Here is a 26,985-nt window from a genome sequence, read left to right as displayed (position 1 = left end):
CGCCCGCAAGGAGCGAAATATGAGCCGGAGTTCCCGGGTTCGAACCCGACCGCTGCGGCTGCGTTTTTATGGAGGTGATTGATTAATTGAAAACTTTATCTGAGCAATGGCAATTACCGGAGCCTTGGGTGGTCCGGCCGCCTATTCCGGCAGCCCACTGGCCTGCGCCGAAGCGTGGGTCCTGCGAACCAGTCCTCGTCGCTGGTCGGGGTCCTCGCTGTGCAGAATGGCCTCCCACTGTTTCAAATTGGGATTTGAAGTCTGTAGCAGGATTGAATTGGCATGCCCACATTATGTGAAAAGCTGTCGCCATTTCTCCACAGTGTGGGCACTATGGTTTGTAGAGTGAGGCGTACCATTGGTGGAGTTTAAGTGGAGTTACGTGAGTGTCTGTTTGTAGTCGGCGAAGGGTGCGTTCTTCATCCTTGTCTAGAGTTTTGTGAGGCGAAACGCTAAGGCGCCCGTGTGCTGTGTGATGTCAGTGCACGTTAAAGATCCCCAGGTGGTCGAAATTATTCCGGAGCCCTCCAGTACGATACATCTTTCTCTCTTTCTTCTGTCACTCCCACCTTTATCCCTTCCCTTAAGGCGTGGTTGAGCTGTTGGCCGAGACATGTGAGACAATTACTGCACCGTGTCCTTTCCTCAAAAACCAATTTTCCATTCAAGTGCAAATGCAGCTGTCTTCAAGAGAACGCGTAAGCGTTTCTTGAAACTAGGTGAAAGGAGCGCGTCATCAGTTCCTCAGTGGCGAGGCAACATACGTAATCGGGGGCTTAGTATAAAAATTCACAGGGACACATAATTACATAATGGGTTAGCAATACGATAGCATAAAAGGCTGCTGATGCTTTGACCGGAAGTTACGGCACTGCGGGTCTGTTGACATCACTTCTCTCCAGCCAATGAGAGTTGTAGGGTCTGGTGACATCTTCATCCTCCAGCCAATCAGCGAATTCTATGACCGACGGCAGGCTTTTTTAATGAGGCTTCTAATGCAATCGTATTAAATATAAGCACTGTCATGAGCGTGTTAGCTGCCTTCCAATAAACAGCTTCGCAGAATTCCTGCTACTTCCTTCTTGCTGGTACCGAAGAACACCACAGCGAAGTTCGATGAGGTGACGTGAACAATGTGGTGACCTGCCTTGTGCAAACAGCTTTACTCCAGAATAAGCCGCGCATAGCAATTAATGTAACCATATTTGAATACGCATTTACTGCTAAAAACACTGCATTTGTAAATTTTCCCGACGCCCGTGTCAAACCTGTGACGTCTACAGCAAAAATGACTCTGTGATCATCAAGCTGAAGTGAATGACAGTGTATTCTAACCTGTGGGATCCATGTCCAAAAACTGTGTCGACGAACCACCGTTTTGTTGCGGAATCGGGCAGTGGTGGCGACACCTGCATTTCTTTTCTGACCCTTTCTAGCTTACAATAGCTCCGTTATCAGCGGAAATAGCCTCACCGTCAATTGAATGCGGTTACTCTCTCGACTACAGGCCGACTTCAGTTCGTCCAGATTGTCCTTTCAAAGTCGTTTATTTGAAGGGATAATTTCACTACGTCATATAAAGCCAAGGCCACCGGGCCGAGCCGGAGCCCGCAATGCGCATGCGCTGAGCAACGGGTGCGCCACACGTAACGTCAGAGTTGCGCCACTGCCACTGCCACCGCCGCCGACTCCGCAGCCACGTTGTGCGCGTCGCGCATGAGCAGTAGCTATGAACTTCTTCATGGCTCACCGCAGCGTCTTCGTAACTATAACAAAAAAAATACCTTCTGCTGAATAAAGAGCTTTACCACGTGTAACCAAGTGTGCTAAGCTATCACGTACACAAAGGTTTAACCGGGGTTAAACCGTGAGCAATTTTTTCTTTAAAATGTGAACACGATTATTTCATGGTCTCAGGAGCTGGACGCACATGCGTAACAAAAGAACGTGCTCTGAAGCACGTCTTAATGGCACAGCGGCAGAACAAAAGGCAGCCTCACAACTTACTGTTGGGTATAGGGCGAAGCTGGATTCTCCCATCTAACCCTACATACATCTTCTTCATGCCTTATTCCACCTCCGTTCCATTCCATACTGCTCGAGCACCCGCCGGCAAAAGTGGCAGTCGTAAATGTTCACCGTTAAGGGCCCTCCACAGCGTCACGCCATTGGACATAATAAACGCCTTGTCAGACGCACGAAGTTATACCTTTTTTGTTTCCACGTTAGTAAACATTGGGCAATCAGATTGAAGGAAATTATTTCCTGGTTTCCGGCCCATCCCAAGCCTCGGGCAAGCAATGGAGCGAAGCACACATCTCGGCACAGCCCGTCGGCACTTTCACTCCTTCTGCAGCCTTCATTGTTACGCCTGACCGCTTCAGTCATTTCATATCGCCACGTGTTTCTGTTGTTTTTGCTTTGTTCACCTTTACTAAGCTTGCATTGCATGACGCCACGCGGCACTTTATTACGCGGTAACAATTTGCTGCAAGCGACAGTGGCCCGCTAATTTAGTGCCTCATTTCTGAGGCGTAGCATGGCTTTGTAATACAGGGTACACGTGAGTGCGTGGCTGCTGTTTCTGCTCCGTGAATGCGTTTGTTGCTAAGCAAAGGGGCTCCCGGGAATCGGCTTGTTGGAGGGTGTTTCATGAAAGAATAAATGTCCTTCCTGCGTGATTGTGATTGTAGTGTTGCACGCCCCTCTCCCCTCCGCAAAAAAAAAGAAATTCATACTTGATGAACACAAAATAGGGCAATGAAACAACTGAAAGCATAGTTCGCGCTGATTCCATGGCCAATGAATTCTATTTTGTCTTTGTGATTGATCTGCCTTGCTTGTGGTACCGAAGCCAAGCTGGTGGAGTCGCAGCTAAATGTCCTGAAGTCACGAGCAGTGGCTACCATTGATAAAGGGGAAAAAGTAATAAAGCGAGAAAATACCTTTTTAAATTACAGCGTCGGAGAGAATGTTGTATTTGAAATCGAAGTTCAGTTCCGAGGAACCGAGAATATTCCCCTTGTTGCCGAATGGTTGCATTCAGTTGGAACATAAACGTCGCGTAACGACTCATAAGTACCAACTTTACTTCTGTTAGAGCAAATTTTCAGTATTAGAAAGTGTTTGGGCACTGCGATTTGTGGCGGTGATTGGGTTGGTCAGACTAGAGTAATGTCTTGGGTCGTGTTTGACGCACAAAATTAGTAGCCATCTTTGCTTTTTATGATTGACATGTCCAAACGCAGTGTAACATAAAGTAGTTTTCATATTTTATGATGAGTGCTTCCTAAACGCACTTATGTTGTGGCCGAAAATGACTTCCGATGCAAAAGCAGTAGCACATTTTATTTTTCTTGCCACTTTTACTTCTATGTGAAGGCTGTCATTTCGAAGACAATGACCTGTCGGGATTCATCAAGAGTCCAGGGTATCCAGAATTCTACCCGCTCGAAGCATACTGCGAAGTCAAGATGGAGGTGCCTTACGGCAACGTGATCAAATTCCGACTCGAGGATGTCGACCTCTGCCCGCTGGCAGATAACAGCATCGCGTTCATGGATGGCGAAGTTCAAGGTAAGAGAACCATTCTAAATGCTTCCTGGACCTTGAATGCTGGACGGTATTAGTTCCCATGACACAAAGGTTCATTTGTTAGAAACTGCAACCTAAGTGCCTTTAGGCCTATATGGATATGGAATTAGTTCTACTCTTGCTTTTACAGTGTCGAATGCTGTAGCCTGACGCTGCTTTTTACAAAACCCTTCTGCGGCAAACCCATTACGATGCGTGAAGCCAATGAGCTTGTGCCTTTAAGAACCGCATACTTAATGCCGAGAAATTTACTGCAAGACGCTATCACCGATCAGAAGTGCTATAGAAAGCAGACCACGGTGTCTACTCAACCCTCCTAGGCGCCTCTCGCTGGTTTTATTTAGAAGAAAAGTTTTTTCCCCATAATTAGTATATCCACGCCTTAGGAGAAGCTTTCACTTGTGCAACGAGAAGAAAAGCCTTAACTTATTTTCTACCAGAAGGTAAAAAATTTTCTCGGAAGTCTGACAGCGGTTAGGAATCGTAACATCGATCTGCAGTGACTTGTCAAACATATATCTGAGAATGAAAATAATATTACTGGTTACAAGTTCAGTCTGCATGAAGGGGGCGAAGAACCATGCTACCATACTCACTATTCTTAGAAATATTGTAGTCGACATAAAAAAACACACTCGATTTTAGGTTTGACGGGAGGTAAATTCACCTTAAACAATCCCTGCTAGGTGCAGCACTCTGTCAGAAAAAAGCTAACTGATTGGGAGTTATATAGGTACTACGAAACTGTGTGCTCAACGCCTGGAAAGGGTAACGCCAATGGGAGTTCTGTGCAGTGATTGTGCAGGTAGCTTGTATCGTCGCGCGTGTGTAGTTTGAGGTCTCATCGTCGTTTTGCAACTCAGCGCCCGCCTTTCCAGCGAAGGGCAGAATCGCTGTTGCGCCCTGCTCTGCGGGCGTCGTGACCACGTGATCGTGGCTCGACGCACAGAGAAGTTTGAAGTAGATCGGTTGCCTCGGATGCGGGAGGTTGCGGGTTTGACTCCGGCTACAGCTAATCGCTCACCCAGTCGGTTTTCGCTTAAAGGGGCTCTAAATGGAGCTCTAACAAAGTTGGAAGTATGCCTGGGATGTTAAACCATGCCGCTTCACGAATATTTTCCATCAATAATTTTTTTATTCCACTTTCTAGGGGCTGAGTTATCTGTAGCAAAATTTTGAATTCCAGCGTCTTCACGCCTTTCCCTCTCCTCTCGTCACTTTTTGCACGCTGGAATGTCGGCGCTCCTCCACCAGCCCTACCTCCGGGGGCGGAGCTTCCTGACCCGCCGGAGCTACGCGGCTTATTGGCCGCGGCCATGATAGCTGCCCGACGTCTGAAAGAATCTAACCAAAACCCACGTCTCAACTTGTATGCGCAGCTGTAAGCGACGAAGGAGGGTGCGAGCGTGAAAAAGTTGCCGGGAAGGGCTCGCCAACTTTAGCGCGTGATTGTGGGTCCTCTGCTGCGTGTAGAGGTGTACTATTTGGCTCAGGTTTTCATTACAACACATTGGAGTGATTGAGCGAGTTCATCGGCTCTCCTCAGAAGGTGTTTCAGAGCCCCTTTAAATGAGTAGAAGCGTCACCGTCGGCCAGGTGCTAGGCTCTTGGGAAACGAGCTTGGGAAACGAGCCTGCGCCTTCAAATTTCCTCACTACTTGTGAGCATTGTTCTCCGTCGCCACCGTCCGCCTTCTAGTCGTGGCATATGTATTCTTCATCGTCGAGTGCCCGCTGGAATTTTAGTTGTGAAATTCCGCTTCGATATCTCACTATTCCCCGGGGTCACTTCGAGAAGCTCAGAGTTTAGAGGCACCAGCCTGTAGAGTCAAACAAAAACAGTCTTCTTTCATCGTCATTAACTTCAAGAACGTTGAAATGTATTGCTTGTTTTAGCCCTGTATTTATGCGATCAGGCTTTTGTAACGACGCATTTTTGTTGCTACAACTATTAAATATTATTGACACGCGCTGAAGTCGCACGTGACTCAAGAACGAAGTGGGAAATGCCCATCAAAGGAAGCCCCACAGCCAATGGCGTTGACCGACTCTCATGACGTCGTGGCTAATTCCCTTGCGCCTGGTATGTGAATTCGCAGAGGGCTGGCTGGTGCAAGCGTATATAGTAACCACCGACTAATAGATTTCGACGCCATGACAATCGGTCGACACCAGTGGCTTGAAGGCCACTTTGACAGGCATTTGTCGCTTCGTTCTTGAGTTGTTTTCGACTATAGTGGTTTCAAAAAACCACTCCCAGGTTTGTAAAATGCACAAAGTTAATTTTAATGTCCATGGGTGGCGCGAAGGTCAGCTGACCTCCGAGATTTGACCCACTCCGACCATGCATGGGCTCTGCGGGGAGATCGCAACTGATGCGGTCAAATAGGTCTTTTCAGCGCCCACCGAGCGTCATTGATTTCACTTGTCATGGCATCACGTGGTTGAGATGCCATCAAATGTGCGTGCACATTCTCTCATCCCTCTTCTCACCGTATCGTTATCCATCACGACCCTCTTTCTTCTCCTCTCCTTCTCCTGTGCAGAGTAGCAGGCGAGATATCAATCTTTCTGGCCGACCTCTTGGGCTGAGTTTCATTAAATTTGTCTATTTATCTTAGAGGAAAGATATGGCCAATTATGGCTAATTCAGACGTCGACGGCCAGGTCGCTCTTACATAACGGAACATGCCGCTTGGCCGTTCCAGGCAAATGCGTGGACGCCTATACTTAGCGAGCAAGGAAAATTCGGAACTCTCTCGCCACTCCCCTTGAACAGAAGAACAGCCGACGTCATTGCGCTACACCAGAAAATGTGGCACTTACGTCATTTGATACACTGTCCGAGAAGAAAAGGAGGAATTTTTGGTCTAACTCTCCGAAGTAGACAAGGACACGTTTCTGAAACGCTGAACGGAGCAAGTGGCTCGCTTTTGTTCATTTCTAATAGTTATGGTGATGCTCGCTGTACCCATGTTTGCAAAGTAGCCCTCAATGCGCAACGTTTATTCCCCGCAGGAGGACGACGCCTGGCTGCTGTGACGTCAAACGGTACCACTGGCATCCTGAATGCCACCATCCTGACGCCCGGCAGAAGAGCGACCGTGGTCTTTCGGGGCAAATGCTCGCGCAGCATCAAGAGCCGCGGCTTTCACATCACCTACGAAGCCCAACCCTCGGCGACATCCGGTGGCGGTAACGTTAGTACCGCCTCGGACAGGATAGCTGGCCTCGATCAAGGTCTGTCACTTAAGTAACACGTTTTGGGGGGTTTGCTTTCTTCGTGACTGCGAAATATTTCATTTAATTTATTTCTGTCAAATATTGGGAAAAACGAGACAGAAAACTGCAGCAGCATCAGCTTGACCAGTCCTCGTTCTCTGCAAGACTCAGCACCGTACGTCGCACAACACGACACACAGTACTTATAAATGCATGTTTTTTTTTACCAAGGCGAGGAGCAGACATAAACAGCCTTGTCTTGCCATGTCATTTATGTCTCGTCTTCCGTCTTCGACACGTACGTGCACACATATTCCTCTGTCCCTTAAATTCCATTATAACAACGACCGTCGCCGTGATTCGGCACCGCCACATTTTTTTTTTGTAAACGAAGGGCTGAAGTAGTTGAAAGGACACTAAAGGACAATATGAATTCCAGCTAGACTGAGCGATTAGCGACAAAGCATTATAAATATTTAATTTGTGCCATCAACAGAGCTCAACTTAGACAGAAAATCGCGCAATAGCGATAGACTGCAGCGGCAGCTCTCGAGAACTCCGAGAACTGCCTCCCAGCCAGGATTGCCTGTCTCGTCGGTTTCATGTGAGACAGTAATTCCACGAAAACGGTAAGCAGCATCGGAACAGGACAGCAGCGTGGCAGCCACTGTTGTTGCGATACGTGAATTAAAGGTCGTTCACTTCGCACGCGGCCTATTCGGCTTGCATAAAGCCGTCGTGCGCAGGACTTCAGAAGCCCAAACCGAGCGCCTGCGCTCTCAGTAAATCGCGCTCTGTTGGTAAAGGTGAAGCCGCCATTGTAGTCGGACGCAACTCAAGTCTGCAGTTAAGCTCCGCCCGCATTCAGGATCACCACACTGAATTCCTCCGTGCCATGAAGTAGCTCGCTGTTAGTGTTACTTGATATCTAAACAAAAAGCTAATCACGTGACGAAATTATAGGCCGAAGAATTTTGATGCTTCTCGCTTCTACTATACAGTCAAACATTAAAAAGCTGATTTTGCTCATTGTTATGGTTTGTAGACGGAGTAACACAGTACGCTGCGGTGCGTGGCGCATTGTAACGAACTGCTGTTTATTAAAATTGTATCCTGCTAATGCATGGATGATGATACGCTGTGTTTCATGAATAGCAGTATGATGGCGCTCTCTGTTGCTGAGTATTCGAACTAAGCAGTCTCTGTTCTGCTGAAAAGGTTTAGTTTGGTTCGTTTTCTTTGACTGTCAGAAATATGAGCCGGCTTGTATAACGGGCAGGCGGGACAGCACGAGCGCTTCGGGGACTTAAGTTTGGAATTGAGGGCTCCATTGGCGATATTCTCGCGAAGACAGAAAAAAGTATTGACGAGCTAAAAGACGTGCAGTGTAGCCGAAAACTAATATTTATTTTAGCGGAGGTTCTTGTTTTTGTCGATTTTTCCCTTACGTGTCCCTGAACAATAACGCCCTGTGATTTCGCATTTGTGGCTTTCACCCCGTTCGCGTTTATTAGTGGTCCTTGGGAGAAAAGGCTGAGGGAGCAAATGCAATATTCGTTAGTTTTTTGCTTATGAGTAATCTCGTAATGCGGTAGTGATACTCGCCCTCATATCGGTTCGAAATCAACACACTTGTGTCAGATTTACTCACCTTTTCAACCCACTGCACCAGCTCCATAGCATCGAGTGTATACAGGTGCTCCTAGAGGTGATTACATATTTAAAACTTTCAATTTAGAAGACAGAGAATTACCCTGAAGTTGCGGTTTTTTTGTGATCTCAATGACAGAAGAACTGGATCAGACTCCTCAGTGATGTTCGATGCAGGCGAGAATCTAGAGGCTCGTGTACTGTGCGATGTCAGTGCAGATTAAAGAACCCCAGGTACTCGAAATTTCTGAAGCCTTTCATTACAGCATCCCTAATTGCCTGGGTCACTTTCGGACGTTAAACCCCTATAAACCATAAATTATACTCCTAAGGAAAAAAATTTATACGACGCTTAACTTCCCTTCAAGATTACAATGAGAGAGCACCCTTCCGAGCTAGTACTCCATTTCTTTCATAGATTCATAGATCGCGGGGAGGCCCAGTAGTGCAGCAGCTAAGCTAAGTGCCACTGCCCTGGCAGGTGGCTCTTTCAAACACAGCCACCGGTGGGGCTTGTGAAGCCTAAGTTGCCCTTCCCGAGCTCGCGTAACGCTCATTTTTCCGCAGACAGTTCTTCGGGAGGCTGTCTGTTGCTCGACCAATAAGATGATGTCCAAACTGTTTCAAACACAGCCACCGGTGGGGCTTGTGAAGCCTAAGTTGCCCTTCCCGAGCTCGCGTAACGCTCATTTTTCCGCAGACAGTTCTTCGGGAGGCTGTTTGTTGCTCGACCAATAAGATGATGTCCAAACTGTTTCAAACACAGCCACCGGTGGGGCTTGTGAAGCCTAAGTTGCCCTTCCCGAGCTCGCGTAACGCTCATTTTTCCGCAGACAGTTCTTCGGGAGGCTGTTTGTTGCTCGACCAATAAGATGATGTCCAAACTGTTTCAAACACAGCCACCGGTGGGGCTTGTGAAGCCTAAGTTGCCCTTCCCGAGCTCGCGTAACGCTCATTTTTCCGCAGACAGTTCTTCGGGAGGCTGTCTGTTGCTCGACCAATAAGATGATGTCCAAACTGTTTCAAACACAGCCACCGGTGGGGCTTGTGAAGCCTAAGTTGCCCTTCCCGAGCTCGCGTAACGCTCATTTTTCCGCAGACAGTTCTTCGGGAGGCTGTCTGTTGCTCGACCAATAAGATGATGTCCAAACTGTTTCAAACACAGCCACCGGTGGGGCTTGTGAAGCCTAAGTTGCCCTTCCCGAGCTCGCGTAACGCTCATTTTTCCGCAGACAGTTCTTCGGGAGGCTGTCTGTTGCTCGACCAATAAGATGATGTCCAAACTGTTTCAAACACAGCCACCGGTGGGGCTTGTGAAGCCTAAGTTGCCCTTCCCGAGCTCGCGTAACGCTCATTTTTCCGCAGACAGTTCTTCGGGAGGCTGTCTGTTGCTCGACCAATAAGATGATGTCCAAACTGTTTCAAACACAGCCACCGGTGGGGCTTGTGAAGCCTAAGTTGCCCTTCCCGAGCTCGCGTAACGCTCATTTTTCCGCAGACAGTTCTTCGGGAGGCTGTCTGTTGCTCGACCAATAAGATGATGTCCAAACTGTTTCAAACACAGCCACCGGTGGGGCTTGTGAAGCCTAAGTTGCCCTTCCCGAGCTCGCGTAACGCTCATTTTTCCGCAGACAGTTCTTCGGGAGGCTGTCTGTTGCTCGACCAATAAGATGATGTCCAAACTGTTTCAAACACAGCCACCGGTGGGGCTTGTGAAGCCTAAGTTGCCCTTCCCGAGCTCGCGTAACGCTCATTTTTCCGCAGACAGTTCTTCGGGAGGCTGTCTGTTGCTCGACCAATAAGATGATGTCCAAACTGTTTCAAACACAGCCACCGGTGGGGCTTGTGAAGCCTAAGTTGCCCTTCCCGAGCTCGCGTAACGCTCATTTTTCCGCAGACAGTTCTTCGGGAGGCTGTCTGTTGCTCGACCAATAAGATGATGTCCAAACTGTTTCAAACACAGCCACCGGTGGGGCTTGTGAAGCCTAAGTTGCCCTTCCCGAGCTCGCGTAACGCTCATTTTTCCGCAGACAGTTCTTCGGGAGGCTGTCTGTTGCTCGACCAATAAGATGATGTCCAACCTGTTTCAAACACAGCCACCGGTGGGGCTTGTGAAGCCTAAGTTGCCCTTCCCGAGCTCGCGTAACGCTCATTTTTCCGCAGACAGTTCTTCGGGAGGCTGTCTGTTGCTCGACCAATAAGATGATGATCAGTGCCTCAAGCGACAGGCAGCAAATGCTTTGAATTTACTTGAAATAATTTAATTGTGACCTGCCATGGTGGGCAGGTTGTTCTGAACCCATGAAATTTGATCGCCGCGGCAAGTGGACCATCTGCTTATTCGTTACACGGAGGGACGGAAGGACGCCGGCTTTTTTATCGAGAACGGGAGCTCTAATGCTGTCGCATTAAAAGTGGTTAAGACAGGCAGGGTATGCGCGCCGTGGTGTACTTTTCAGCGAGAGGAGCAGCATACCGGTCGTCCTTCTTTGTTGCAGGCCTGTGTGGGAAACCATTGCTTTCTCAACCTGGTGACGCCGTCAGCGACCAAGGCTCGAAAATAGTCAGAGGAAATGACGCCAAGATCGGGGCTCATCCGTGGCAGGCAAGAGATCTAGATTGTTTGCTAGCAGTGGTGATTTTCATGCGAGGCCCTTTACATTAAATTCACGGGAGGTTACCTGGTCCGGACAATTCGCTTTATTCTTCCCTAGGGTTGCCCTCACTGTTGATGTTTTCTTCATTTATACGAATTACACGTTTCGCAGTTTTAGAACAGCAGCGGATGCTTTAAAGAAATTGCACGCTTCCGATTTCAAGCTTTTCACGTTGCTTATGCAATGCCCTAATAATTACTGACGCAAATCGACACAGCTGCGTCCTCCAATCAAAGCCTCAGCTTTATGATGTGTACCGCTAAAATCTGCGCACGCTCTGAAATCAATCAATCAATCAATCAATCAATCAATCAATCAATCAATCAATCAATCAATCAATCAATCAATCAATCAATCAATCAATCAATCAATCAATCAATCAATCAATCAATCAATGTGTTATTCATTCAGTAAGAATATGTCACTCTGCCCCGGTTGACGTTTCTCGAAAGCAGTATTTTTTTTGTAAATTTCTTGCCTCCCTGCTTTCACGTCTTACATACCGTCCACTTGCAGGTTCTGCTGAAGCACGCGAAGACCGACGACGCCTTCTGCGGGGGCAGCCTCATCAGCCACCGCTGGGTGCTGACTGCGGCGCACTGCTTCAAGCAGTACAGCCGCCAAGACGTCCTCGTTGTTCTCGGAAAGCACAGCCTCGTCCACCGCGAAGACCACGAGATCATCCTGTCCATCAGGTGAGAGCCGCTACTTGAAGCAACACGGACTATTTGAAAATACTGTATTCCTTACGCCCTCAAATGCAGTACACATGTGTCCTAGGTTTACGTTTAAATGTTTGTGGTACCAATTTGTAGAGACGAGTGCTATGGGCATAGCTCGCACAGGACACGGTTAATTAGATCTGACTGGGTTAATTACATCTAATAAAATGCCTCTGTCCTGCTGTGTACATATCTAGAATGCTGTTGCTGACGATGATGATGTGTATTAAGTTTGTACTGTAGGAACGAAGCCAATGACCATCAGTGTGCCGTCTTAACCAAACGAGGGTTATTACTTGGGCAATTAGTAAAAGAGAACCGGACGTAAATGGGCTACGTGGTACTGCTTTACGAAAAACACGATAATGAGACTAGTCCCAATGGTATTAGGTTAACGCCAGGATGCTGGAAGTGAATGTGTGGCCCTTCAAAAGGCCTTTAAAAGTGGCCCTTTTCTATGCCCAAGCTTTACTCTGTGCTTGGGGCCGATGCTAAATGCTGTTCTTTTGGGTTTATAGTAATAATTGGTTTTTGGGAAAAGGAAATGGCGCAGTATCTGTCTCATATATCGTTGGAAACCTCAACCGCGCCTTAAGGGAAGGGATAAAGGAGGGGGTGAAAGAAGAAAGGAAGAGATAGGTGCCGTAGTGGAGGGCTCCGGAATAATTTCGACCACCTGGGGATCTTTAACGTGCACTGACATCGCACAGCACACGGGCGCCTTAGCGTTTTTCCTCCATAAAAATGCAGCCGCCGCGGTCGGGTTCGAACCCGGGAACTCCGGATCAGTAGTCGAGCGCCCTAACCACTGAGCCACCGCGGCGGGGAGTTTACGTTTTCCACAGAAATTCAACAATAATTTTTTGCGATGAAGCAGAGACAGAAGGGGTTAAGTAAAGCGAATGTCGTGAAGTATATGTCATGTCGTGTAATGCATTAAAAATGAAGCCTGTGCCATGCGAATGATATGAGATTTAAGGAATGTGTGTAAGATGTCCAAGAATATGCTGCGGTTGTGCTGGAAAGGACCGGAGGAACTCTGTTTTAGCAATGCAAGCTTGCGGCGACAAAAAAAAAAACGATTCTCGGTTCCGTTCTATGCCCCGCCGCGGTGGCTCAGTGGTTAGGGCGCTCGACTACTGATCCGGAGTTTCCGGGTTCGAACCCGACCGCGGCGGCTGCGTTTTTATGGAGGAAAAACGCTAAGGCGCCCGTGTGCTGTGCGATGTCAGTGCACGTTAAAGATCCCCAGGTGGTCGAAATTATTCCGGAGCCCTCCACTACGGTACCTATTCTTCCTTTCTTCTTTCACTCCCTCCTTTATCCCTTCCCTTACGGCGCGGTTCAGGTGTCCAACGATATATGAGACAAATACTGCGCCATTTCCTTTCCCCCAAAACCAATTAATATTATTATTATTCCGTTCTACAGATTGAAGTTGTCGACAACATGCTGCTCCGGTGCTTTCTTGTTGTGAGCATATGAATTTGTTAAGTCAGAGAGGATAGTTCAGCAAATGTAAAGGTCCAACGCGAGGTTGCGTGAAGACTAGATCCACAGGTGTTTTTTTTAGTGTTATGATGAACGAGTTAAGGACTGGCGTTGGTCATTGGCATTGGTGGCTAGAAAACAACACTATCGAAATAGGGTCACTCTACCACAGTACATGGTTGTGCTAAATGGCACTGGCTTGACAAGAGTGCCTCCCACGTCAGACGCTTGATTTCGACAACTTACAAAGTATTCACAACTCCTTCCTGCAAACCAAAAAGTGATGCCCAGTGTGAAAAGTATGTCATGATGGTAGCAAGGCACATAACGTCCATGCTTCAGTGCAAGTAAATGAGATTAGAGAAAAAAAGTATCACAGGTTAATCTGTGTAACACCTGGATACCGTCTTGCACGAAATCCAGCACGATTTTAGTTTGCACAGTAGGTACCTTCTCTTTGTGGTTTTCTGAAGGAAGCTCTTATAGAGGCCCGAGTGTTCTTGGAACCTGTCATCTGTACGCTTGCGCATACATACGTGGGTTCTCTATTATCTTTGTGGCCTTAGACCTACATTCAGGAGGTGGGACGTAATACAACACAGCTGTATACGGGACGTTGCCCCGATAACGAAATTCGTGTTCACACAAGGTCAAACCTGTGCAAAGGATAAGTGCGGGCATGAGCCACGCCGTGGTAGTCTGACCTTCGCCAAGGTGCACTGTGTGTATGTGTGTACTAAGGAATACAAATGAGCGGCCACGGGAGAACGGACACTGCGAGACCAGACATAGGAAGGTCAACAATTAATCGTGTAAACAATTGATTTCATGCAGTTATACTGCCTGAATTTTCGCCACCTCGATGAACCAGCAGTTGAAAGTAGAGGATGCTCTGGGGAACACACATCCCGCCTTCCCCCACGAGTGCCCTCTACCTCGCCCCAACCGAGGTCACATCACCAATGAACTGTTCTTCAGAGTAGTTACATACAGTTGGCTGCCGATGCATGTGCTCCTTTACTTTGAATCATAATTTGCTCTCACAGTCGGTTATTCACGGATGAGGACACGGACGAAAAATGTTTCCGCAGTCCCTGGTCCTAGCTGCGATGATTGCATGACTGAAGCCAAACCGACCGCCAGCCCCGCGCTTCCAGGTGCGCGGAGTGTTATGGCCTAGGTAAATTGAAAACAACATCCGGTCTTAATTCTCTCATAGGAGACTGGTGGTACACCCTGACTTCGATAACCACACTCTGAACAACGACATCGCCCTCATCGAACTGCGGGCAGCCATCCAGTACAGCGGACGCCAGAGCCCCGTCTGCCTTGGAGACGCCCAGTTCATCGAGCAGGTTGGTGTCACTAGGCGGACAGCTATTGAGCTGAGTACTCTGGTTGGTTAACGCTTGATAGAGCTTGTAGTTAACAGCGAAGAAAGCGGTTTATAGGATCCATCATGGCAAATGCTTTGGTTGGTCTCTCGTATTACTTTTTTGTTCAGTTGGTTATTACGAGGAGTGCTCGAAAGTGTAGGCAATTCGAATGGAAAAGTTATTCAAACGATGAAGCTGATATATGCTACTCTGAAATGATCTTTTTTTTTTTAGGCCAGGAACACACATCTCGTTTTAGTACATTCCCACAATTGGAATATTTTTACAAACATTAGCCACATGTCCCCCTAATCTGAATTTCGCTATGATAGTACATTATGGGTAGTTATGTCGACTCCGGTGCAGTGAGCACCGATGCTGGGACCAGGACCGTACTGCACATGTCCCAATACAACAATAAAGTGGATGCGTAATATTTCGGCCCATGTACAGCCTATGCATACAGGACATGTAATGTTCTAGCATCCTCCCCTCCCCTCCCTCCTCCGTCCGTGGCTCCTCGGCGGCTTTGGCGTTCGGGAGCGGATGCCGAGGTCGCGGGATGGAATCCCTGCCACGACCACATTTCAATGGTGGCGAAATGAAAAAACGCTCTTCTGCTGTGCATGCCAGCTCACTACAGAAAAACCGTAGTGGTCTAAAATAATCAGGATACCACAGCTACGGCGCTGTGGGTTGGGGAACGCTGGCGCATCTCTTGCTACGCAATGTGTATTTAACACGTGCCAATCCTGTGACAAAAATGTACCGCGCTGCGAAATTTTGTGTAGCTTTGCGGCCCCAGGGAATTGTTCACACATGTGAGCAGCAATAATACGAGACTTGTAAGCAAAGCACGCTGCCTTAGAAATTGGCTCGCTATACGAAACAAGAATAACAAGGCTTGTGGCTCGAAGTCATAAGTGCGTCGCAGGAGTCATGGATATAAGTGGGTTGTCTGATAAGCGCATTCTCTTGCACACAGCGAAAATTTAAAAAAAAATATGCAGTTTGAAAGATTACGCCAGGAAGATAACATTAAAATTTTAATTTGGATGTAGAATCATTCAGATCCATTGAATAAAGGAGTTGAAACAAACATTTATGGGTCATGTTTATTTTACTTTTAAAAATTGATTTCGCAGTGAATGATCCTGTTGCACGATAAGCAAGTACGTCTTGAGTAATTTTATATCGCATAACTGCAAAGTTGTAGTTTCGTACTGCAATTTAGGAGTAGCGGTTACGGTAATACGTCGAAATCGGGGAATGCAATCATTCCGAATTTCCTACACACGTGCCTTTGTGCGTTGTGCACGATGCTGTGAACCTGCGAATGTTTCACCTACCACGTCGGTCACAAGTACGCGGGGTGAAAGAGATGCGTTTTTGTAACTCATCTGGTGCGCCATGCTGATACTGCTCGCGATAGGTACTGAAAGTCATCGAAGGCGATCGTGCATATTTTAGAACCGCAATATGCTTTTGCTGCATCGCTCCCCTGTGATGCTAGGGTGTGCACATGCAGGCATATTGTCAGTGGGACCAGCAAAGTAAGAGGATTTTATTTGGCGCAGATCGAGTGTTAGTTTTTACACGACTTTAACCTTGATGACGCGAAGTTCGCTGCGTATAAGCGTTAATAGGACTTTTGTTTAATTATTCTCTAGAAACAACTATTTATGTGTTCCTGGCTCCCTGTGAGCGTTTTCGGATGACGCTGATGGCATTTCACGGTAGCTTTCAGAGCGTTTTTGTAGATTCAGAATTTGGCACTGACACTAGCTCTTTCAAAAATGAAGGCGGAACACTATGAACGCGCCTGATATTTTGGAAATGCCGACGAAATACTTTTTTTCTTATAAGTGTACGCCATTTATTACAGTAACGTGTCAACTATTGGATGTTGCCCTCAACACGTCACTCTCTGCCGCAGATGGTATTCCATGCTCCCAAGCCCGTGCTGGGCTTTGCCAGCGGATGGGGTCGTGTGAACATCAAGGGACCACGGCCCGAGAACCTGCAGGAAGTGCGGCTACCCGTGCTCAGCAAGCGGGTCTGCCTAGAGTCTTCCAGCGCAGCGGTCAAAAGAAAAGTGAGGGCCTGTGTTCTCTGTTGGGAAACCGTGGAAAGGAATCAAAGGAAGCCTCACCGTCTTACATTAAATAGTCGGAATGCAATGCAACGCATTGGAGTGCAGGCCACTGCGCGCGAGCAACCGTCGTCCGGTACACTTGTATGCGTCTACGTTAATACGTTTCCGGCATGCTAAAAGCGTCTAATATAGTGACTTCGTGCTGCGTGCCCCCTGGTGGGGATCAGTGCTGCGTCCTTAGATAGCTACAGCTTTAATTCCGTGAAATATTTCCGCCGCTATCACCTCGCCGTTTCTGAGAGTATTTGGATCGCAGGAGTATTCGCACAAGTAGTGAAAAGTCACTTAAGTATTCGATTCTTTCGCCGTTCGATTCCTATATGAGAGAGTTTTTAAATGCATTATTCGTATTCTATTCGGCAGCTAGCTAGCCTATTCATATTCCATTCAGTTTCCAAAAAAGTACTACTGGTACACTCAAAACCTAGGAGTGCAATCATGGGGTCTAAACTCCGTCCATTTATTCCCTAACTCGACCACCTTCTTGCACGCAAACAGCCTTTAACGAATGCTTCCTGTTCCCTAAAGAAGGCGTACGCTGCTAACAAACTTCAATGCGAAGTCTCGAAGCGACTGCATTATTTTGCGCTTCCCGGCAGGAAGTGGAGACTGCTCGAGGCAATAAACAACCCACGTGATTGCATGGTTGAGAAAAACAGAAAGAAAAAGACCCGAATTCACTTACTGCCACGCAGTAATGAACAGTTTGAAAAAAAAAAAAGACGTGGGTAAGAACTTATCGGGCTAAGATTGAACGCAGCACGTCCAGGAAAAACAAACACCCCCATAGCAACAGCGCACGCATAAAGAGGTGAATGTCATCAGAACGATTTAAAAGCTTTGTCCCAACAAAGGAGAGGCGTATGCGCGGCGGCGTCGCAATCAACAGACTGACATTTCGCGCGTGATTTTTTCGGGAGCCCGGCCAGTGTACACAGCGCTCCATCGACTTACTTCTCCGCGTTTCTCGTTAGGAGCGGCGGCGATGTTTTTCCACGAAGGAAAACGCCGATGTTTACCTCGCGCTAATCTTCACGCTTCGCTTATTCCACTGCGAAGACGGGACTTTGTGTGTGCATAAGGACGTCGAGGGAATAAACGACTGAGAATACGCTCTGCATGAGAGCATATTCAGTGTTTGCGTGAAGGAGGCAAACCGCTGCGAGCCGACCGACCGACCGACCGCTCCCTGGTGCCGAGGTCCCTGCGGGCTGCATGTCTCCGTACAATCGCCGAGCGTTTGCTGTACCTTCATTTAGCAGGCGCTTTGTTTGCTCGTGCAAGATTGCTTCTCGTCTTTTGACTTTGCTTATGCTACTGGCAAGACAAGCGACCTCTGGCAAACATTACCTTTGTGAAGCGTCGCCACAGAACCTGTTATCTAAAGAAATAACGTTTTTTTTTTAAATTTTGGGGTCATACTTTATTAAAATGGATTCTCCTATTCATCAACTCGGTGCTCTCCTATTTGCACTGACAGCCTGTGACGTCCGCTCTCAAAGGCAGCAAAGGGTCTCAATCGCCGCATGTTATCGAAGACGAGGCTGACCGATAGGAAAGAAGCGAAGCATTTGCACTCGAAAAGAATCATTGGAAAGAAAATATGCTTAAAGACTTTGCTCTCGAGGCAAACAAAGTGTGATAAAACCGCGTGCCGACGCCGCGTAAACATAGAATATGAATGAAAATGTATTAAAAATTTGCAGGGTTATGTATTAAAATGTATTAAAACTTTGCAAGCAGGGTTGAAGGGGACACAACACAAGCGATGTGCCGTCACACTGGCGCTGCTTTCAATGTGCCAGCTTAACACCGAGTAACAGATATCAACTAAGTGAACTGAGCCACCGCCGCGGAGGCTCAGTGGTAGTGGCGCTCAGCTGCTGACCCGAGAGACGCGGGTTCGGTCCCGGCCGCGGCGGTCGAATTCTGACGGAGGCGATATTTTAGAGGCCCGTGTGCTGTGCCATGTCAGTGCAGGTTTAAGAATCACAGATGGTCGAAATTTCCGGAGCCCTTCACTACGGCGTCCCTCATCTTTGGGACGTTAAAGCCCCGTAAACCTAAGTGATATAGCCGATGGTTGCTTTAAGTAAGCGAGTTGATTTCAGGGGAAGGCAAAGCGTAAGAAGGGCCGACAAAGAGTCAGGCCGGCGGATGAGCTAAGAAAGTTAGGCGACCTCGGCTGGTGCAAGACAGAGTTAATTAGAGGACCATGGGAGTAGCCTTGGTTCTGCAGTGATCAGTGGTTGGTGGCGATGAATATATCGAGCCCAACTTCAGACCTATGGGTACGTTTTAATCTATCCCCGTGCTTATATCAGTGCAGTCCAGAACAGTTCTTGACTAAGAGCCGTGTGTGTGCAGATCACGGACAACATGTTCTGCGCCGGGTACGATGACCAGCCCGTTGTGATGGACACTTGCGAAGGCGACAGCGGTGGTCCCTTCGTCGCGGATCTCGGGGGCATCTGGTACCTGGTGGGAATCGTCAGCTGGTCGCACCAGGGAAAGTGCGGCGTGCCCGGCCGCTACGGCTTCTACACCAAGGTCAACAACTACAACACCTGGATTGTGGACACGGTCAAGTCACGAAGAACGTCCGGTCCGACCTGACCTTAGCGACTCTCTTCCTGGTTCGGGAAACGGCAGTTCTTTGAGGATTGTTGTTTATTAAGTCGGGATTTGTGGTACGTGCTGCGGACGGACACTTTTTCTGAGCTTTAGACCGGCTTCAACGCAACTTAATCTCTGTGCTGTCTCTCGTGCCAGAGCGGTGGCCTTGTTGTTTGAGCCTCCCCTTGTATGCGCGAAGTGCGGGGTACGGTCACCAGAACCTCACAGTACTCTCTGGTGTTTCTATGGGTTCACATGTTTAACTGGCGCGGTGTTTGGTTCAAGTTCGGCGAGAAATGCGTCAAAAAATGGGTCTTTTATTTCACCTAGCGAGCAAAAAAACAACTAAGTTCATACAGCACCAAGGCACGAGTAAACGTTAAAATTTTGTTGCACTTTCGAAGCGGATAGACGAGTTGGCAATAAAGCTCTCCACGTATATCAGGGCCACGAAATTGTAAAAAAAGAGCCCGGAAGGGGTCATCAGTGACTTCAGGATGTGAAGCTTTGTGCAATAAAGTTGGATGAGCCCTGCCGTGCGGCCGTACATTCTCATAGAGTCGCGCCGCTCGGCGCAGAAGTCCCGTGCATCAATCTCTCTTCTGTCTTCCTGTTCTTTCCATCCTCTATCCCGAATCTGTGCGTAGCGTCGCATTGCAGCCAAGGACGATCTCCACGAAAGTTCGAGGCTTGTTTTGGCCAAGCTTACCCCAAATGCTGATATTTGAAAAAAAAAAGAATGATAGTCAGGAATATTACAGAAGATAAAGTAGATAAAAACAAATAGACGGGGCCATTGTTAAGGCAATGAAACGAAAAGTGCGGCTAGAGCCAGTGCTCAGCTGGATAGTAGTGAAGTCGGAAGCCGGAAACGGCCCTTGGAGCTTAGTGTGGTAGGCAATGGTAACATGGAACTCTAACAAAAATAGTTGTCCCGCGATCGCTTGTAATTGTGACGCCTCGATTGAGCGGCTTAAAAGCGAAGCCCAACTTTAATATGTGCAATTTACGCCCGTGAGCATGCATCGTGATTGATAAGATGGCGATCATCGCTGCTTTTTTCAGCGAAACACTGTATCCGCGTCTTAACCCGCGAGGCGCTTGGATCCCAAGCCCAACCAGTCTTTCTGTACCATAAAGCGCATAACGCTGCTTTTGCACAAACACAAATCGTGATGCCCTATCTCCTTCTCAATGCATTGAAATGCTGACTCTTATGCTCGAAAATACTTCAGAATAAGTACGTCTAAATGATAGTTTTCCTGCTACTGCATATCATTTTCTACGTTTTACGGCATACCCAGAAACCTATACTAGTGTAACGCTAGTTTAAAGCTCTAACGCTTGGCAACAAAGAGCGCAGAAAGCAACGAAAACAAAGACGAGAAAGGATACAGAGAATAGCTAGTTCTAGTTGTTGTCAAGTATGGATCACTAACAAGCCCAAACCCACACTTTGTTAAGTCTAACGCTACTGCATGTAACGATCTCTCTGAAACGTTTATTGCCCTTTGTCTGACACCTTCGCTAGTTGATTCTGGAGATATTTCACTGTGCTTACATTCTACATTTCGATCAGGCTCGAGGAGATGAAAGCACAACGCTGAATACAAATTGCCCTACCCCTATCCTTTCTTACTATCGCTCCGCCCTTTCTTTCCCTCTCCCTGTAATTTTATTCCCGCTAGCCGCAGCTCAGGTGCTTCAGGTTTCGGTGGCAGATGCCGCGACTAGTAACATCTTTTCCTTCCATTGTTATTTTTATTTATATGTAGCCACTAACAACGACAATACAAATTGAAGGTGGCCAGTATCGGTAGATTACCGCGTCCTGATGCATGATAAAAAGGATTATCCCAATGAACACGGAGAGCTGTTAAAAATCAGAAAGGACTAAGAAATGGAGTGCCACTGAAGCCACAGACGGCCGTTTTGCAGGAAAAAGTGGTGGGCGATGTCAAGAATCTCGCCGCGTATCTCTGAGGTTTGGCCATGCCACCATTAACTTCCAAGCTCTGATCACGGAGTCTTTTTAGGTCTTGACGTCACGAATTTGAATCGAGTGGCGGGAGCAAACTTGTTTCATCATAAACTCCCCTTTTTTTTTGCCATGCACTTTTGTGTTCCGGACAAAATCTAAAATCCAGAAGAGTCATGATATTTAAGGACAAAAAATGAAGCGGAGTTCTGCTCCATGTTTTATGGGGAAGACGGATTAAGAGTTGTTTCTCGTACACTCTAAAAAGAATATAGTATAAAAAAGGGAGTAAACTTTCCTCTAGTGCACACTCTTCTACAAAAGGGTGTGCGATAGAGGCCACTTCACTCCCTTTTTACTCCAATATAGGCGTATTTTTGTTTGCAGTATATGCTATATTAGTTCTTGGCTCCTGGTTCGTTTGCAAGCACTCTTTACGCACTACTTCAGTAAAGAGTGCAGGTTTGAAAACAGCACCATTTTCACATACGAAAATATTGCGTCATTCGTAATAGACTTTGGAGACTACCAATCACGTAAAACGTGTATTACTCTAACAAAAAATATATATTTTTTTGAGTCACATATAGAGTTACTTTGAAGCGATTTTTGAAACTGATCAGTTTACCGGTGCCATACCAGTTCAATTAAACAAAGTGCCACTAGCATGATATGCACCCCGCAGCTAAACAGGTGCACGGAGTTACAAAATACGTACGTTTCGCTCAGCGGTCATGTTCTGGTCCTTAAGGCGCCATTTTTAAAACTGGAAATGCGCCATTCACTTTCAGATATATCGATATTTTCGTTCCTAATAGGGATTTTCTTGTTTCTAAAGCAGCGCTACCGAAGCATTAGAACTGGACCGAGAGCAGAGCGTCTGGCAGCTAGCGCCTCTAAAACTTCCCGCAACACTGACGCAACGCGACGCTGGGCCAAATCACCGCAAATATTACATCGTGGAACGGTCTACGTGACCTGACTGCTGCACCACTGTCGGACACGTCAGAGAACGGCGTGCTGGGTTCGTGCCCTTCGCATCCAATTAGGCAGCTGAGACTGTGCGCACTGCTATAAGCCTATGTAGAATGAAAAAAATGGTGTCAGACACAGAACGAATTGCTGACTATAAGTAAAACGACGAACTTAAGTACATCATTACGAGCGATGAGTGTAGAACTCCCATGACGATATGATCGCTATTTTTAGCGTCCATCCCTTCATATGTGTTCTACGCTTATCTTGGCAGCTCTGTCTGTATTGCTTTGGTATGAAACAAAGGCGAACCAAATAACTTTGCAATGTGTAATACATTTCATATAACTAGATGTTGTTAGCAAGCAAGACAGCAATGTGGGTTTGTTGGATGTACATTTGATGGGAATAACGCGCTAAACACGGACAAAAAGACAACGGCGCTCTTGTCTTGTGTCCGTCGTTTCATTTGTCGTTTTTTGTCCGTGTGTAGCGCGTTATTCCCATCAAATGTTGTTAGCGAAAAAAAAGACACAAAAAAGACCAACTTAGCAGTCATGCCAAAAAGGCTGTTTGTCCAATGAGGCTATGTATTCTGTTGAAACCATTTGAAGCCTAACCTGACCAACACGTTCCTGTGCTGAGTATCTTCGTGTCACTTCCGACAACCAACCCCCTTGACCTTTCTGTCATCTCAGCACATATGCTTTAAACAAAGAAATGCCTGCCTCGGCTTCAGCGCTATTTCACAGCTGTCCACTTGGTCCTGCCAACCTTTCATCCTCAACCCAATTTTCATCACAGAGCACAACTTTCGGCGTCATCTTTTTTTTTTGTCCTTCGCAACTCCAGGAGAGTGTAGCCAGTTCCAGCGCGAGGCGAAGCCAAGAAGGACTGAGCTGGCGCCCTCTACGCTGCCAGAGAATACGACGAAGTGCTCGGCTCCTCTTTATGAGAGGCCGTGCATCATAGTTACTGCCAAGCCAGCGGCTGACGCCGCCCGGGAGAAGTTCACCAAGCACACTTGGCGGTTGCGGCGCCGGCTGCTCGCGAAGGATAGAGATGATGTACAAGACATGCAAAACAACAACAACGAAAAAACGAAACAAAAACAACAAAAATAAACAAGAACAACAAACAGTGGCGCTTCGTAAACACTGCGCTTCACAACGGCATACCCACCCGGGCTATATAAAACGCAGCCGTCGTCCCAGCGTGGCCCCAAAATTGGGGCTGTAAAACCGAGTTATGGCTATTACACTGGCGACATTGCCCTTTACGGGACGCGCTATTTTTCCCTCCGGGCATCCTTTTTTTTTTTCCCTCGGCATTTTTTCCTCTTTTGCCCGGTCATTTTGTTTCATCATTTTGGGGCGTTCACAGAACCTCTTCAGTTTGTCTGGACGATTTCCTGCGGAGGCCCCGCCGCACTATTCTGGAAACGCTACGTGGACACAGGACGCTATAAAAAGCAGGGCATTATGCTGTGTTGACTGAATGGATCCTGACTTTATGTCGTCTAAATGTGCCTCAGTTTTGCGCTTCTTCTGCGACGTTGAAGGTAGGAAGCGGTCAGGACCGGCTATTCCATTGTTCTAATGAATGCGGAGCAGAAAATAAACAGCTATCTCAGCCAGTCACATGTAAACAAAAAAAATGGTAAGCAGTTCTAATGTTCGCTTTCTTTACGAACGGCCGTGAGTTCTTGAGCATGACTGACATTAATTCCTGACAGCTCTGAACATTTTTTGTTCAGCCGCGCGTTCATTAAGATAAGCAGCATTCATATCCAACTCTGTTGATGTGCCGTAGTTTACAGAAGTTAGTCAGAAAGTGCTTATAGGTCGCCGAGCGCCAGACGGCAGCCAGGATTTCGCGGCCCGGGTGATGAGGTAATAAAGGTATAAAAAGTACTGGAAAATAAATAAGTGAGTTTCTTTGAAGAGTTGTTCGGGAATGCTGAGCACTGTAAAGAAATACGCACCCTTCAGGGTGCGTTTTTGTGTCTGTAACTCTCAACCTCGGACGCCCCAAATTGGGTGCATAGTATGGCTGTCGCACCCGTGCAGTGGGGTGTGACAGTTACAGGCGCGCCCTTTGGCCGACTAATTTACAGTTTGAGGTGTCTTGTTCATTTTACAATTATGAAAATGCCGACGGCTTTAGGAAAGGCTGAGAGTTTTCGTGGTGCGTGCGCTGTTAGACGAAGGCTGAGGAGTTCCTACGAAAAGCTGTCAATGACATTTCTAAATATGCGCTACAATTTCTGCATTCCCGACTATAATTATGATGGCGAGGTGTTTTTCACGGTGCGTCTGCACCTGTAGGCAGTAAGTCCCATTCCAAATACGCACATGATTTCGGAGGTTTTTGTTTTCGGAATATGTTACAAAAAAGATAAAACAAAAAAGCTTCTCTAAGCTGCGAACCTTCAGGAATGCTGCGAAAGCATGTGCTGCGCATTTACGTCAAAGATACACAATCAGGCTGAAGCGTCATTGGAATGATTCATACAATGATGCGTAGCTGATAGAGCTCAACACAGGAGCAAACCATGATGTAAACTAGGAAGCGCAAAATACCGGACGACGGACAGAGTAAGGGACACAAAAAACAGGTTCACGAGCACTCGTGAACCTGTTTTTTATGTCCCTTACCCTGTCCGTCGTCCGGTATTTTGCGCTTCCTAGTTTACAACATGCATCACCAACTAGCCCGGCAGCTTGCTCTCCTGAACAGCAAACCATGAACACGCGCCGTATGCAGGTAATATCAGAACCTACCGGCATAGCGTTAAATTCAGCAATTTTTTTAGATATGTTGCTAAATAATCACCTAGATAACGTTGAGCCCATTACTTACCTTCCTGAAACTAGCGACTCCAAAGCTAACCATCTAAAACCCCCTCCTGAAACCAATAAGGAGCTAGAAATACAAAACATAACTTACGAAAACCTTCAAGACGAAAAGACTTCGAAGGGTGAGGGCAAGGGTTCTCGTTACCTTACATAGATTAAAAGCTTAAGGGTTGCCATTAGTCTTCCCCTGCAAAGCTATGAAATAAACTCCATTGCCTGATTACTTTTAGCAAAGACGACACCGAATGGCCCAGTTATCACTCTTTTCAGTACAACATCTGTCGCGTTTAAGTGCCAAAGTTCCCAACGCACTTTAGATCACGTGGTCCGAGGACGTCACTGCAGTTCACTGCAGTAAAGCAGTGAAGGGATGAAAGGGAACATTCGGTTTGTGGCGTGATTGAAACACAACACAGTCCTTCCCTATCTGCGCTGTCATAGAGATCACGACTGGTTGTCGACTGCGAAAAAAAGGGGAAAACTAGTGTTGATTGGAAATGCAGACTTACCAGAGCTCATAGCTGCCCGAAATAGTGCAGTTGTAGAAGCAACACCCATATCACGCAGATTTACTAATAACACATTAACAGAGAGAAAACATGTATACTGTATATATGCCTAGGACCTAGGATGCCTAGGATGCATATGCCAAGGATATGCCTAGGATGTATGCTACTGCTTTAAATATTCTGTGCTACGCTGACATAGCACCGAGTATCAGTTTTTCTTTACCTGCTCGACCGAAATTAGTGTTAGCTAACGAAATATTTTTCGACTTTACTATAAGCTGTCACTGACAAGAAGCTTAACTCTACACGACCTAAAGTTTGGGCTCCTAGCTGTGTTTTGTTTATGAGTTAGGTGTATGACACGCTTGGTTACTTTGCTTCGAAAGCGAACACTCTTCAGTTACTTGCTCCCTGAATTACAACCTCACACGCCCCTTTGACGTGCCTGTGAGGTTCCTGAATATACGACCGAGCAGAGAGGGCAATTTATGCACTTGGACCAAACGTCATGGTAACGTTGAAATACTTCTTGCAGAAATAATAAAACGATCTGAATAAGGTGAAATCGTCACTGGTAACAAACACGCCCCCAGCATCTTTATGCTTAACGTATACAGCCCACCAAGAAACTACAGGGACCGCTTTAAGCCGCTCTTTAATAGAGCGATTCAAGCCGCTGGCACGTTCCCCCTAATTATTATGGGTGATTTTAACGCCAAGCATCAAGACTGGGGATACGACAAACTAGACGCTAAAGGCAGAAGGCTGTGGGAGGATGCACACGACCTCAATCTCACTCTCCACACAGACCCCAATTCCCCAACCAGGGACGGCAACAGTATCCCTAAGGACACATCGCCGGACCTCACGTTCACAAGAAACTTAAAAGAGTTTATGTGGGGGAATACCGGATGTAACCTGGGCAGCGATCATTACGTACTCAGTCACACCCTCTCCGTCGCCAAAACACTCGGATCGAACTGGAAATAGTCACAGCGAATCACTGATTGGGATAAATTCAGGAACGAAGGAACCCAGTCACAACCAGAAGACGCGATCCAAGACATAGAGAAATGAACCAAAGAAACACGAACGAGAGTGAAGAATAATACGCGAACGATCGAGGACGAAGATGCCCCGGCCCTGATGGTCTCGCGCCTACTACATATGTGGGAAGCCAAGA

At 47.1% G+C, this 26,985-nt stretch overlaps 1 protein-coding gene across 1 annotated transcript in view; it reads left to right on the top strand.

Annotated features, from left to right (window-relative positions):
- Positions 1-21,613, top strand: part of LOC144132845 (uncharacterized) — a 38,376-nt gene extending 16,763 nt beyond the window's left edge. The window contains exons 5-11 of the mRNA XM_077665541.1: positions 3,382-3,576; positions 6,612-6,833; positions 10,964-11,070; positions 11,639-11,817; positions 14,555-14,690; positions 16,648-16,806; positions 19,234-21,613. Of these exons, the coding sequence (XP_077521667.1) occupies positions 3,382-3,576; positions 6,612-6,833; positions 10,964-11,070; positions 11,639-11,817; positions 14,555-14,690; positions 16,648-16,806; positions 19,234-19,482 (1,247 nt within the window). The 3' untranslated portion in view covers positions 19,483-21,613. The remainder of the gene's footprint in view (positions 1-3,381; positions 3,577-6,611; positions 6,834-10,963; positions 11,071-11,638; positions 11,818-14,554; positions 14,691-16,647; positions 16,807-19,233) is intronic.
- Positions 21,614-26,985: the final 5,372 nt, after the last annotated feature.

The sequence above is a fragment of the Amblyomma americanum genome, chromosome 5, assembly GCF_052857255.1.
Source record: "Amblyomma americanum isolate KBUSLIRL-KWMA chromosome 5, ASM5285725v1, whole genome shotgun sequence".
In the NCBI taxonomy this organism is placed as follows: domain Eukaryota; kingdom Metazoa; phylum Arthropoda; class Arachnida; order Ixodida; family Ixodidae; genus Amblyomma; species Amblyomma americanum.
This window is presented reverse-complemented; position numbering and strand designations above follow the sequence as displayed.